The sequence below is a fragment of the Notechis scutatus genome, chromosome 5 (genome assembly GCF_049901735.1).
Source record: "Notechis scutatus isolate UNSWTSFEM ecotype Mainland chromosome 5, rNotScu1.2, whole genome shotgun sequence".
In the NCBI taxonomy this organism is placed as follows: Eukaryota; Metazoa; Chordata; class Lepidosauria; order Squamata; family Elapidae; genus Notechis; species Notechis scutatus.
Genome location: NC_142013.1, coordinates 15,358,680 through 15,373,005, shown reverse-complemented (window position 1 = coordinate 15,373,005; position 14,326 = coordinate 15,358,680). Strand labels below are relative to the sequence as shown.

General features: G+C 38.2%; 1 protein-coding gene across 6 annotated transcripts in view; it reads left to right on the top strand.

Annotated features, from left to right (window-relative positions):
- The window catches only part of TRPC6 (transient receptor potential cation channel subfamily C member 6), a 73,541-nt gene extending 59,709 nt beyond the window's left edge, over window positions 1-13,832 (top strand). For all 6 annotated transcript variants that reach the window (XM_026675605.2, XM_026675604.2, XM_087966181.1 and 3 more), the window contains exons 7-12: window positions 205-469; window positions 3,856-4,051; window positions 6,524-6,727; window positions 8,498-8,581; window positions 10,460-10,535; window positions 13,061-13,832. In XM_026675605.2, the coding sequence (XP_026531390.1) occupies window positions 205-469; window positions 3,856-4,051; window positions 6,524-6,727; window positions 8,498-8,581; window positions 10,460-10,535; window positions 13,061-13,212 (977 nt within the window). In that variant the 3' untranslated portion in view covers window positions 13,213-13,832. The remainder of the gene's footprint in view (window positions 1-204; window positions 470-3,855; window positions 4,052-6,523; window positions 6,728-8,497; window positions 8,582-10,459; window positions 10,536-13,060) is intronic.
- Window positions 13,833-14,326: the final 494 nt, after the last annotated feature.

Below are 14,326 nucleotides of genomic sequence, written 5' to 3'. Positions count from 1 at the left end.
TAGGCTACAGGTAGTAATGCAATGGTCCTAAGTGTTAAAATTGTCATACGTTTCAGTGCTGTTATAACTTTGAACCATCACTAAATGAACTGTTGCAAGTTGAGGACTACCTCTATTGTGGTTGACCAAATGTTCTGAGCAGGCAAGTAGGAGTACCAAAGCTCAACATATTAAACTAAAACTCTTCTATTTCTTTCTTTTTAGCAAGAATAGACTGGGATCCATCTGACCCTCAAATCATATCTGAAGGCTTGTATGCAATTGCTGTGGTTTTAAGTTTCTCACGCATCGCCTATATTTTGCCAGCCAACGAAAGCTTTGGACCCTTGCAGATATCACTTGGTAGAACTGTGAAAGACATATTCAAGTTCATGGTCATATTTATCATGGTTTTTGTGGCCTTCATGATAGGAATGTTTAATCTCTACTCCTATTACTTGGGAGCGAAGCAGAACGAAGCATTTACCACGTAAGTTAATCCTTGTGGAATCTGTGAATGATTGTATTGGAAGGCACTCAGTTGGATTAAGTCTTTTTGACTTTGTAACATGCTTGGTATGAGCAGAATATATTTGATTCCCTTGTCATAGTTAGCTATGGTTGCTGGCCCTGAAACATTCGTTTGCTGTACCGTATTTTATGCTGCTAATATCGATGCCTTCAGATCTGTGAATTCAGATTAGGTAAATGTTTTCATGAATGGATTGAGGAAGGATTACTGCTTTTAATCAGTGTGATTTTTTTTTTCATTCTGCTATATCAGGGGTTTGCAACCTTAAACATTCAAAGAACCATTTGGACCCGTTTCCCACAGAAAAGAAAACCCGGGAGCCAATAATTTAACAACCGGTGTGACTGGGTGGGTGTGGCCAATTGGATGTCACTCACTCCCACCCAGTCACCTGCTCTGGAATATGGAGTGAGTGCCATCCCCCTTCTCAGGCCAGGCGAGGAGTGACAGGGAGGGGAGGGGCCAGCCAATGGTAGGATCAGCTGACAGGAAGCCACAGCAAAGGACTGAAAGAGCTTCATGTGGCTCCAGAGCTGCAGGTTCCAGACCTCTGTACTGTATCTTGTTGGATTGCCAGAAAATGGATTGATAAGATTATTAGCGAAAGCGGAACTATGGTGCCTGTATATTTTCCTAAGAAGAAATATTATGCAGAAGAAAGTTTATGAAATACATTTCATATATTTTACTCTGTGTACATTCAAAATTCAATATTTTGATGCAGATGTGTGAGCATGCATTTAATTATTTTATTGTTTATTTATTTGTATCCTGCTTTATTATTTTTACAAACAACCTAAGGCAGTGAACATATCCAGCACATCTTCCTCCAAGGACTGTCTGTATACAGAGAATCTTACAATCCTAAATCCAGCATAGTGCATTATGGAATAAACTGGAAAAGGGCTGTATCAAAATTCATACTGTAAATCGTTGCAATTTGGGATTTTGGCCAATTCTACACCTGTTCCTTCAACATATTTTGGATTTGTTTACACTCTTTCCCTGATGTATTGTTTTCCTTTCTCTATTGACTTCAGCAACAGAGTGGTCAATTTTTGGAATACTCTATCTGACTCTGTGGTTTCTTCCCCAAACCTCAAAAACTTTAACCTTAGACTGTCTACTATTGACCTCACCCCCTTCCTAAGAGGCCTGTAGGGGGCGTGCATCATAAGTGCACCAATCGTGCCTACCGTCCCTGTCCTACTGTTTATTTTTCTTATAAGTATCTATCTCATGTATTCAAAACTATATTTATTCTTATACCTGTATCTTGTAAGCGATTGACAAATCAAATAAATACTAAATACTAAAAATACTAAATACTATTCAGCATTTTATGCTGACTAACAATTTTTAGTTCTAATTGATCTATTTTGTTTCTCTTTCTGCCACATTTTGGTGTTATTGAAGCATTAGGCATTCAATAAGTATTAGGCATCCCCAATCCAGTACTGATTTTTTTTGTGTGTGTTGCGTATATTATTGTTACGGTTTCATCAGGACCAACACTCAAAAAAAATTGAGATTGCTATTATTATGTAAAAGGATATTAAGAAAATATCCACATCAAACCATGCTCATTTCTATCAATGTGCTAAGAAAATGTAAACGTGTAGAAAAAAAGAAGGCAATATTTAAAAGATGAAAAAAAAGTGGTATACTACACAACTAGAAACATTTCTACTTTTGACTTGCTAAAGTAACTGCGTTTTTCCATTATTTTTGTAGCAACATCTGATCATGTCTCACTTAAAATTTTAAAACTATTGATGTTTATGTTATTATAATTTTTTATTGTTGTAATCCACCCAGTATCATTGAGGCCTAGAAGTTTAATATATTATCAAATGAAACAAACAAAATGTTATAAGTTATGATATTTATGTAGTTACTTATCAAGCCCATCTAAATTATATTAAAATAACCAAAATATTTTTACAATCCCCAAGGCAGGTCACAACTTTTGAGCACCCCTAATATTTGGAAATTGAAAGTTGAAAAATTTGACACGCCCAATTCATTGTGTTTCTGTGTATTCACAAAGAAGTGTCAAAATATGTAGATGATAGGCATGATGTCACACCACGTTTGGATATTAGTACGGCATTGACATAGGTAGAAACAGGTGGTTGTAAATTGTGACAATGCACCTTCATCTTTCAATTTTTTAGATACAAGTAGTGATCATTTGAATTAACAATGGGACTGAAAAAAGTTACGTTTGACTGTTTTTCACGCTAATGACCACTGCAGCATCCCTCTGGTCATGTAATCAAAATTCAGACGCTTGGCAACTGGTTCATATTATGATGGTTGCAGTGTCCAGGGGTCATGTGATCACCTTTTGCGACCTTCTAACAAGCAAGGTTAATGGGAAAGCCAGATTCACTTAACAACTGCAGTGATTTACTTAACAACTGTAGCAAGAAAAGTTGTAAAACTCAATAAATGTCTTGCTTAGCAAATGAAAAATGGTTTATTTGTGGTTGTAAATTGAGGACTACCATACAAATATACAACACATATCCTGCAAATATGACATGCCCATGACATATTATATTTTCAAGTTGTTGTTGTTAGTCGTGAAGTCGTGTCCGACCCATCGCAACTCCTTGGACAACGTTCCTCCAGGCCTTCCTATCCTCTACCATCCCCTGTAGTCCATTTCAGTTCGTGCCTACTGCTTCAGTGACTCCATCCAGCCACCTCTTTCTCTGACGTCCACTTCTTCTTTTGCCCTCAATCGTTCCCAACATTAGGCTCTTCTCCAGTGAGTCCTTCCTTTTCATTAGGTGGCCAATGTATTTGAGTTTCATCTTCAGGATTTGGCCTTCTAAAGAGCAGTCAGGGTTGATCTCCTTTAGGACTGACTTGTTTGATCCCCAAGGGACTCGCAGGAGTCTTCTCCAGTACCATAGTTCAAAGTCCTCAATTCTTTGGCGCTCAGCCTTCCTTATGGTCCAATTTTCACAGCCATACATTGCAACTGGGAAAACCATAGCCTTGACTATATGGACTTTTGTTGACAGGGTGATTCTCTGCTTTTTAGTATGCAGTCTAGATTTGCCATAGCTTTCCTCCCCAAGAGCAAGCATCTTTTAATTTCTTGGCTGTAGTACCCATCTGCGGTGATCTTGGAGCCCAGGAAAATAAAATATGTCACTACTTCCATTTCTTCCTCATCTATTTGCCAAAAATTGAGAGGGCCGGATGCCATGATCTTAGTTTTCTTATTTTCAAGTACTATTCATTAAGGATAGGCAGGTTGCAGTTCAGTTTTTCAAGATCTTTTGCAAGATTTATTCATGCTTCTGTTTATTCTTTTTTTTTTTTTTCAGAGTGGAAGAAAGCTTCAAGACTTTGTTCTGGGCAATATTTGGACTTTCTGAAGTAAAATCTGTGGTCATAAATTATAACCACAAATTTATTGAAAATATTGGCTATGTCCTTTACGGTGTTTATAATGTCACCATGGTTATTGTTTTGTTGAACATGCTTATCGCAATGATTAATAGTTCCTTCCAGGAAATTGAGGTAATATTCTGATTAAACTGATGCGGGCTTTCCTCAGAGACATTAAAATATTGTATATTCTTAATTAGGAACTACAACCATGCTAATAAACAAACACAGGAAACATTGTAGCATAGAAGCAGTCTTTGAGCTAATAGAGCTTGTCTTTAAAATTATTACTGTTCATTAAAATTATATTTACAGCTCTGCTGATGGTTAAATATGAGTAATAAAACTCTATATTTGCAACAGTCTTCTATTTTGGCCAAGGCCTGTTCTGGAAGATTGTCATGTGGGCTATGACCTTCCTGAATGCTTTTGGGTGTTGTTTTCTGGGGACAGAATTATATTCTGGCCAAATCCAGCAAGACTATTCTGATACTTTTATACCTAGTTTTCAACACTGTAATTTAAGAAGGATGTTGACAGACTGGAACATGTCCAGAAGAAGAGAAAAGAGGCAATACACAGTCTGCATGCTAAGGCCTGTGAAGAAAAGCTTGGGGAAGCTTTGGGGAAGAGGCTATTAAAAATGATGTAATACTCACTTTCTGAAGCTATAGATAGATAGTTCCCTGCCATTTTAATAGATAAGACATACAAGAGCAGGATTAGCAAGGGCTTTTGATTAAATGCCAGAAAGAATCGTCTGACAAAATAAACCAATAGACTAGGGCAGGGGTCGCCAAACTTTTGGACCTCAGGGACCACCAAACTCATAATTTTAGATCCCAGGGACCACTAACTGGTTCTGTGGGCGTGCCCTAATTTGTGGGTATGGCTCAGTGATCATGTGACTGGCTGGGCATGGCTGGTATGTAAATATTATAAATATTTATATAAATATTGATTTTTTATATAAAAAAGAGCAACTTTTACCCAAAATCAGGCAAAGCAGGCAGGCACATTGCGTTGCCCACAGAATCATTCAGAAATTTATCTATCTGCCATTGGCTAGCTCAGTCTGTCACATAAAATTTGCTTGCAAGCAAACTCATAAAATTAACTCACAACACACCATGCATGTAAATATTGAATTTTTTATTTAAAACAAGAGCAACTTTACCCAAAATCAGGCAAAGAAGGCAGGCAGATTGAGTTGCTCACAGAATCACAGATTCATTCAGAGATCTATCTATCTGCCATTGGCTAGCTTAGTCTGTCACATAAAATTTGCTTGCAAGCAAACTCATAAAATTTGCTAGCAAGCAAACTCACAAAATTAACTCACAACACACCATGCATGTAAATATTGAATTTTTTATTTAAAAAAAGAGCAACTTTTACCCAAAATCAGGTAAAGCAGGCAGATTGAGTTGCTCACAGAATCATTCAGTGATCTATCTATCTGCTCTTGGCTAGCCCAGTCTCTCAAATTTGCTTGCCGTGAGTCTGCACTGAATTTGCTTGCAAGCAAACCTTCAGTCCTAAGGGAGGTTCGGCTGTGCTTAAAAGCAGAGCTGAAGATCTAAAGACAAGCTAGAAAGCAAGAAATCCAACCATTTTCTGCTTCCTAGCTAATCTAAATCTCCTGGCACAGCAGAATAGATGATGGTCGGAAAAAGGAAAAATAACAATTTAGCAGGCAAGTTTACCGGGTAAGGAGTGAGTGGGCGGGGAGCATTCCTGCGGGCCATGTGGGTGGCACAGACTTGTGTTTCTGCGCAGCCTGGATTAATTGCTTTGGAGGAGTGCTCTGGGGGTGAGATTTCTCTGCGGCCCACCAAAATTTTCTCACAGCCCACCAGTGGTCCGTGGCCTACCGGTTGGCGACCACTGGACTAGGGAAAAAAGAGAAGTATTTTCAGCAAACTAGTTTTTATTTCCTAGCATCAAGCAAAGAAGTTTTGTGTGAATCGCTCAATCAGTGTGCTGATTTTTTAACATCTTGCTGTTCAGAAATTTGCATTCAGGCTGCTACTTTTATTTTGTTTTAGTGTTGTGCTTTTTAATAATTGTGATTAATTATGTATTTAATGTATTTGCATTTCATGTGTTTATTAACAATATTTATAGTCAGCTTCAAAGCCTAACATAGACCACACTGACAAAATGTTGATTTTGAAGAATGGCATCTATCTATTTCTTTTTACAACCCTGTAATCCCCTGCATCGAGGTGGTGTCAGGGTGACTGAATGGAGCTAAGCGTTTACTAGCCAGATGCCCTTCCTGACACCTACATGCAGTTCACAGCAGATATTTTCTCTTTGAGCCCTGAAAGAGAAATACCTGCCTCTGCCTTGAATTAAACTCTCAACCTCCTGAATGTGAGGCGAGCGTCTTAACCTCTAGTTCACACATATATTAAAAAGTGTATGAGAGTGTTTGTGTGTGAGTGTGTGCATGAGAGAGAGAGAGAGAGAGAGAGAGAGAGAGAGAGAGAGCATTGTAAGTGCTTAGACAAATCTGCAGCTCTTTAAACAAGTGTATATTCTCATCTGTGTCCCACTGTACAAGGTAACCATTGACAGACTATTTTCTCTGCCTTCCAGGATGATGCCGATGTAGAATGGAAGTTTGCCAGAGCGAAACTCTGGTTTTCTTATTTTGAGGAAGGCAGAACACTTCCTGTCCCTTTCAATCTGGTGCCCAGCCCCAAATCTCTGCTGTACTTTTCCCTCAGAATAAAGACGTGGATTTTTAAACTACTGTTTTGCCATACGAAAGGTTTCCAGGAGGATGCTGAAATGAATCAGGTAACCAGCTGCCACATACTAGAATTACATATTTTTCATAGTTTGAGTCGGAGGAGGAAATAGGTGCTATTCCCAGACCATTCAATACAATGGCTCCCTCAGGATGTGAGCTTTCAGCAAGTAAAATCAGCGGCTATTATGCTGCTACCCTACTGTTTCAGGAAATGAGGCAGCTTTTAGACTATTAGACAATTGAAAAGTGTACAGACTTTGTGTATCCTGCCACCATGTGTTCACAGACTGTAATGCAATGTAATTTCACTTGGGCCTTTTAAAATTTAAGAGCCAGTCTTGAAATACTATTACACTGAAACAATTTAATGCAACTACTTAATGAAATCTGCCTTCTGCTTTTTATGTCTTACTTTCAGAGGGACTGAGAATTATTTCTGACTTCCTTTTAGTAGTAGTTATGAGCATTATTGTAGAAGGTCCCAGCTATTGCTGGTGGTCCTGATCTTTCCATTACCTTGAATTAGAAACCTCTCCATGGATTAAGTTCCCTTATTATCCCTTCTTAACGGAAGTATGAGAAATCAGGAGAATTGTAGATTGCTGAAGAGATTATTTTATGTGAAAAATAGGAATTGGTGTGTTTATTGTTGACTTTAGAACTAAAAATGCTCCAGACTTCTTTTCTGAAACAAATTTAGAAAGGAAATTTTATTTAATGAGAGAGAAATAAAAAAAATAGAGGATATTTTTTCTGCATAACACTAAAAATAACTGTTCCTCTAGATAATTTGTTTAGAGAGAGTGTTAATGAGAGATGTTCCAGAACATAAAGGATAGCTATTCCTATGAGATTTTGCTTCCTGAAAACTGGAAAACTTTGGAAAAGAACCAAATTTCTAAAAGAACAAATACCATACTTCTTGCACGAGGATGAAAAACACATGTTTTAGATGGAATTTAGTAATTATGTGGTAATGGAGGGGAAAATGAAGGCCATGATAGTTGAAATCCTTGGTCTATTTATCACAACCTACATGTATCAGGATGTATGTATGCAAGTAGAATTAAGCCAATTAAGGGAATTTGTACATGGAGATCCAAAAAGACAAATCAAGTTTATTAAGGAATACCCTAGGAACCAACTTGCATGTTAAGCTTTGTATCCTTAAAGTGAGGAAAATAAAGAGAAACCAAGTTATTTTTTCTTAAGAATATCAATCTTCTGCTTATGGGAATGCAAAGAAAAAAGAGGAGTGAAGAAGGAAATGCTTATTCTTTCCCTCTTCTAGAACTCCTATGAATTAATAAATAAAATGATCAGCATTCTGGAGCTCATGTCTAATAGTTATTATGTTCAGTATGACAGCTTGCTCTCCCTTTATCATGTTTATAGCTAAAGCTTCAGTCATTTGGGGAAATAAAAAAGTACTCCAGCAAATATGAAATGTGAGTTTTGAAAATACTTTGATCCATGTGGACATGATCCTCAATTTAGTGAAGCAGACAGTCTGGATCCTTAAAAACTACCATCAGGTTCCTAGATAAAAATAATAATACAGAAGACTGAATACAAAAGGCCACGAAATAAGAGAAAGTAAATTGGAATGATATATTTATACAGAACCCAGTTGTTAGTTGGTGACAATTAATAGGGATAAAATAGTGCCACTAAATAAAAATATTCACCTGTTCTTCCCTGGCTTATATTTGGGCTTCCCTGCTTATCTTCTTTGAAATATCCAGCAGGTAGAAAAAAAAGGAAGAAAAATAAGTTGGAATTATCTAAGAAAGCCTCTCATTATTTCTTATTTTCAGATGGAGCATAATAAGCTACCAAATATAACAAGCACAGATGACATTGACTTAAACAGCTCAAATAATTCACAGAGAAAGTACCAGGTAAGTATCAAGTTTGCATCTTATGCTTAACTAGATCAGTTAAAAATATAGTTGTGGCATCTGCACAAGAACTTAGCCAAGTTTAACCTGGGTTATATTTTTGTGTGAATTAATTTGTCAAGTACAGCTACCAGATCTAGACTGTAGAATTTAGGATAGCCTTTATACAAAAGCAAAGCACTAGATATTTTTTTAACTATATATCTGTATTTTTACAGCCCAGGTCTCATAACTCAACCTGTTTGGTTGGTTATGGTTTGTTGAATTCTGCAGATCTGAAAGAAATAGGTTAATTCAGTAAGTTATAAATCTAGTGTGATTCTGACCAATTGGAACCATCCAGGAAATTCAATAGACAAAATTCTGCAGAATTTTAGTACAAGGTGTAAGACATATTCAGTCTTATATGAAGAAGTCAAAAAATAACTTGTGAGAAGGCTCAACTATGAAAAATGTCATACAGGAATCCTTCCCTCAGGAATTGCCATGATTCAATAGAAAAAAATAACAGAGTTGGAAGGGACCCTTGGAGGTCTTCTAGTCCAACCCCCTGCTTAGGCAAGAAGCCCTGCACCATTTCAGACAAATAGTTATACAATCTCTTCTGAAAAACTTCCAGTGTTGGAGCATTCACAACTTCTGGAACAGACATGATATTCTTCCGATTAAAATCGGAATTCCGATTTTTTGGGAATCGCCCCCCTTCCCCCCTTCTTCTCCTCCTTCCCCTCCCTCGGAGGCCCCAAGTGAGGAGTTGCTACCGGCGCGGCTCTGCATGGCTCCAGTCCCGAGTTGCCTCAGGAAGGGAAAGGCAAAAAGGAAGAGCCGCGGCAGCGCTTTGCAACGGCAGCAGCGGCTCCTGGTTTTGCCTTTCCCTTCCCGAGGCAACGTGGTGTGAGCGGGGAGGCCGGGCGGGCGGGAGGCGGGCAGGGTGCGGGCGGTGCGAAAGGGAGCTGGGCAGCGATTTCTTGGCGCGGTGGGGGGTCTCTTTTGGCCGGCCCGATTTTTTTTTCAGAGGGGAATATCATGCCTGTTCTGGAAGCAAGTTGTTCCACTGATTAATTGTGCTAACTATTGAATCACAATAGTTGAATCACAATAGCGTATGAATTAATATAAAGTCTCTACCAGGCCATTGAGTCCAATTCCCTGTTCTCTTCAAAAATCTAAATTAAACCATCTGAGACAGATGGCTCTCTAATTCTTCATTTCAACGCATCCGATGAAAAGATCTTACCAGCTTTTTGAACAACTGGTTCTACCGGCTGTTCTCATTGTTCAAGTTTTTTCCTAACTTTCAAGGTGGAATCTCTCTCTATATCATTGATTTCTATTATTCCATGCCTTTTTCTTTGGGGGTAATAGCAAACTTATCTTGTCCTTCCGAGTAAATCTCTTAATGGATTTTTCCAAAAATGGATCTCCTGCATCACATTTATTTTGGGTCAGGGGAAAAATATAGGGAAATTATGATGAAGCAGTAAATCCTACTACTTTCAGTGGGGCTTCTGAGTTAATTTATTTTATTTTATTTATTTATTTATTTGATTTGCCAATTGTTTACAAGATAATAAGTATAAATGTATACATAGTTGTGAATACATGAAATGGGTACATATAAGAAAAATAAAGAATAAGAGAAACAATAGGACAGGGACGGTAGGCACGTTGGTGCGCTTATGCACGCCCCCTACAGGCCTCTTAGGAAAGGGGTGAGGTCAATAGTAGACAGTCTAAGGCAATACTTGTGTAAGCCTCAGTTTGGTCATAGCAAGTCTCTGCATAATTCCTGGAGAGCAAGCCGAGCGTTAGTCAGCTTGTAGGATTGGGATCCTTTCATCAAGGCTAAAAACATTTTTTTATGCTTCTCTTTTCCAGAAGATCATGAAACGTCTTGTTAAACGATATATACTGAAAGCTCAAGTAGACAGAGAGAGTGATGAAGTCAATGAAGGTGAGATTGTAGAATGGCTATCATTCTAATCTATTTATATAAAAGCGAAATACCACTCATGCAACATCACGAAATCTCCAGAACTGTAAAGCCTACAAACTTGAAATTTGGCGCGTATGTTCCTCTTGGATTCTAGGTGCTCACTAAGAAAGGATTTTTCGAAATGACTATCAGAGCATTAGTGTTTCGTATGTTATTATTAACACACTGTGATGCTGAGGAGTTCTATTCCCCCTCCCCACCTGCAAAACACAAGCAGAGGAGAGGAGTTTCAATTTTACAGCAGCAAGCAACTTTAGTACAGAACAGTTGAGCTAAGCCATGCCCAGGTTCCTTGCTGTCTCCTTCTTGCTCACACAGCAAGTACTGCTTCAGTTTCCAAACAACTCTCAACTTTTTCACTGACAGGACCCTAGCCAGGTGAATACCGATGGATGCTGGTAGGCAGAGGCACAATCTTTTTCTCCTTATTTTCCTCCCCCAAAACTAAGCCCAATCACATAGTTTCATCACAGAGCACAGGTATCCAGCTAGCATTAGATTTAAAAAAATCTCATTTGTTTGTATCACCAGGGCTTTAGTTGTTGTGTGCTTTACAGCACAGAGAATGCTGTAAAGCACTGGTATATAATAGCAATAGGACTTAGGCCTATATACTGCTTCACAGTGCTTTACAGCCCTCTCTAAGTGGTTTATAGAGTCACCATATTGCCCCTCAATAATCTGTGTCCTCATTTTACCCACCTCAGAAGGTTGGAAGAGGCTGAGTCAACCTTGAGCCTGGTGAGAATCAAACTGCCAAATTGTAGGCAGCTGGCAGTCAGCAGACGTAGCCTGCAGTACTGCATTCTAATCACTGTGCCACTGTGGCTGTTCCTATATGTTGTGAAGGCAGTGATCTCATTACCAAGGAGCAGTGAACGTTGGTTAGTTTATTTTTCCTCCTGGCTGTGTATTTGAGCCTGCAGTGAATCCAGAAACTTGACCTCTGCAATTTGTAACAGGATACAGAGTCTCAATCTGCATGTCATAATATGAGCCCTGGTAGATATGGATAGAACAGTATTTCCGTCCTTGACTGAGAATCTAAAGAAAGGATCTCTGATGTTAAAAAAAAAAATGTTGGAAGTTTCCAGCAGGCTTGATTTTTTAAAAGGAATTACATGTCGAGCAGCCAGTCTGTCCTAAGGCTTAAACTTGTGCTTTGATGTCAGAGGCAAGGCAAGACAAGATAAGATAAGATAAGGCCAGTTAGCATCTTCTCTGAAATGGGTTTCTCAGTTTAATCCTTTCCTGAAAGTTGAGGCTAAGACTTGAGGGGCAGAATGAGGTATACCACTTTTTGCGCTCCTAGGATGAAAAGAAGGACACGACACAAACCAACAAATAAAGACTCACCCTTTTTCTTGCGCAACATAGGTAGTCCTCAACTTATTACCACAATTGAGAACAGAATACCCATTGCTAAGCAAAACGGTTATTGAGTGAGTCATGACCAATTTTATCATTGTTAAGCAAATCACTGTGTTTGTTAAGTGAATCACATGGTTGTTAAGAAAATCCAATTTAGGATTTGACTTTGTTAGAGAAGCCAGCTGGGAATGTCACAAATGGCAATAATATGACCCTGGTATGCTGTAAAACCATTGTATATACATCCTGGTTCCCAAGTACCCAAATTTTGATCATGTGACCAGGAGAATGTTGCAAGGGTCATAAGCGTGAAGGCTAGTCGTAAGTCGTTTTTTCCAATGCCATTGTAACTTTGAATGATTGTTAAATGAATGGTTGTAAGTCAAGGACAAACAATCATTTGTAAGTATGACAAACCAAAGCAGTGGGCTAAAACTTCCCACTGTAAAAACATCATCATCATCATCATCATCATCATCATCATCATCATCATCATCATCTATCTCATATCATTCTTGGAAACAAAGATGGTATTTGAAACCCCACCATGAATTTAAAAATAGCTCCTGTCAGGGATCCATATACTGTAGATGTGAAAGACAAGGATGCCTATGGAGATTCTCAGTCATCCAGATCATGGTTGTCCCAAAGGTGCTTCTTCAAGAGGCAACTGGACTTTCTGGTTTTTCTTTGAAGGCGTTTCGCTTCTTGGATAAGAAGCTTCTTGGATAAGAAGCGGAAAGTCTTCAAAGAAAAAACGAAGTCCAGTTGCCTCTTGAAAAGCACCTTTGGGAAGGACAAAGATTCTAATATCAATATAGCTGATGTTTATCCAATACTATTCAAAATAGTGGCAGAATTAGCTCTGCTTTGAGAGCCAGTGTTAAACCTTATTTCTCTTCTTGAGAAAGATTCAATATTTCTAGGTGGGGGAAAATCCACCTCTTTTGAAAAACAGATTTGTTAATAATAATAATAATAATAATAATAATAATAATAATAACGCCAAGGTTTCGTTACCTTCATTATTGGTGTTTTATTTATTAGCTTCCCTCTGGAAACAGATCCTTCGTTCCTATGTTCCTAAACCTTTGATCTTTTCTCTTTTACAGGTGAGCTGAAAGAAATTAAACAGGACATCTCAAGCCTTCGATATGAGCTCCTTGAAGAAAAATCACAGAACACAGAAGACCTAGCAGAACTTATCAGAAAACTTGGAGAGAAATTGTGTATTGAACCAAAGCAGGAACAAAGCTGCAGATAACATGAACTTCTTTCTCAAAAGGAAAAGAAGCAGAAATCCTCCAATTGGAGGATTTGGCAGACCCAATGAAAGCCATATCAATGTTTACCTCCCCTTTGTTCTCCTTTCAAACTTAATTGACACTTTTACAGCAGACATCAAAAGCAGACACATCTTGAATGGATCTTTTTATTACTTGCAACAGGGGAAAAAACAGCATTTGACTGAGTTGTTCAATCCCATGCACCAAAGGAGAAAGAGAAGAAAAAAAGAACTTTTCAAAAAATAGTCTTAAAATTAAAAAAGAAGAAGACATAAAACAGTTTCGTAAACTATATGACTTTAACTGCTGGATTCATCAAGTTCTTTTTCACATATACAAAATTTTCAAACACGCATACCTTATATCTTACGTGTATCTGTAATCATAGTCCATTAAAATAAAGCGAGGTTGCAATAAATTAGCTAGGAACAGAGTTCCGGTCTTAAAAAGAAAAGAACTGCACCTCCTATAACTAAACAGATAAAAATGCAATTAAATTGTCAATTAACCAAAGAGATGAATTTCATTGTCAACATAAAGGCTTTGGGTGGATGAAAGAATAGTTCAAAAGAATAAATCTGGAAATTGTGTAACTCTAGTTACTCAAATTGTTGTGTAACTGTACTACAACACCACAGATTTTGGCAAACTACAGTGACTCCTCAACTTATAACCATAATTGAGTCTGAAATTACAGTCATAAATCGAGATAGTCATTAAGTGAGTCATCACATGATTATCCCTGATTTTATGACCTTTTTTACAGTTAAGTGAATTTGATGGTCGTAAAGCAAATGCTGCAGTTGTTTTGCTTGTTAACTGAATACTGTGGCCCGGAGGAAATCTTTTGTTCGCAGTGGTTGCTTTGTGGTGGGAACTAGAAGCAAACACCAGTTTCTGGCCAAAAATGTCATAAGTCTCAGGCACATAACTGCAGGATAGTGCAAAACCACCATAAATGCGGTCAGGTTGCCAAGCATCCAAAATGCAAAAATGTGACTGCAAGGAGGACGTTTGAATACAAGTCACGAGTACCTTTTAGGGCAGCATCCCCCAACCTTGGGGGCACCAGGGACCAGTTCCGTGGAGAGA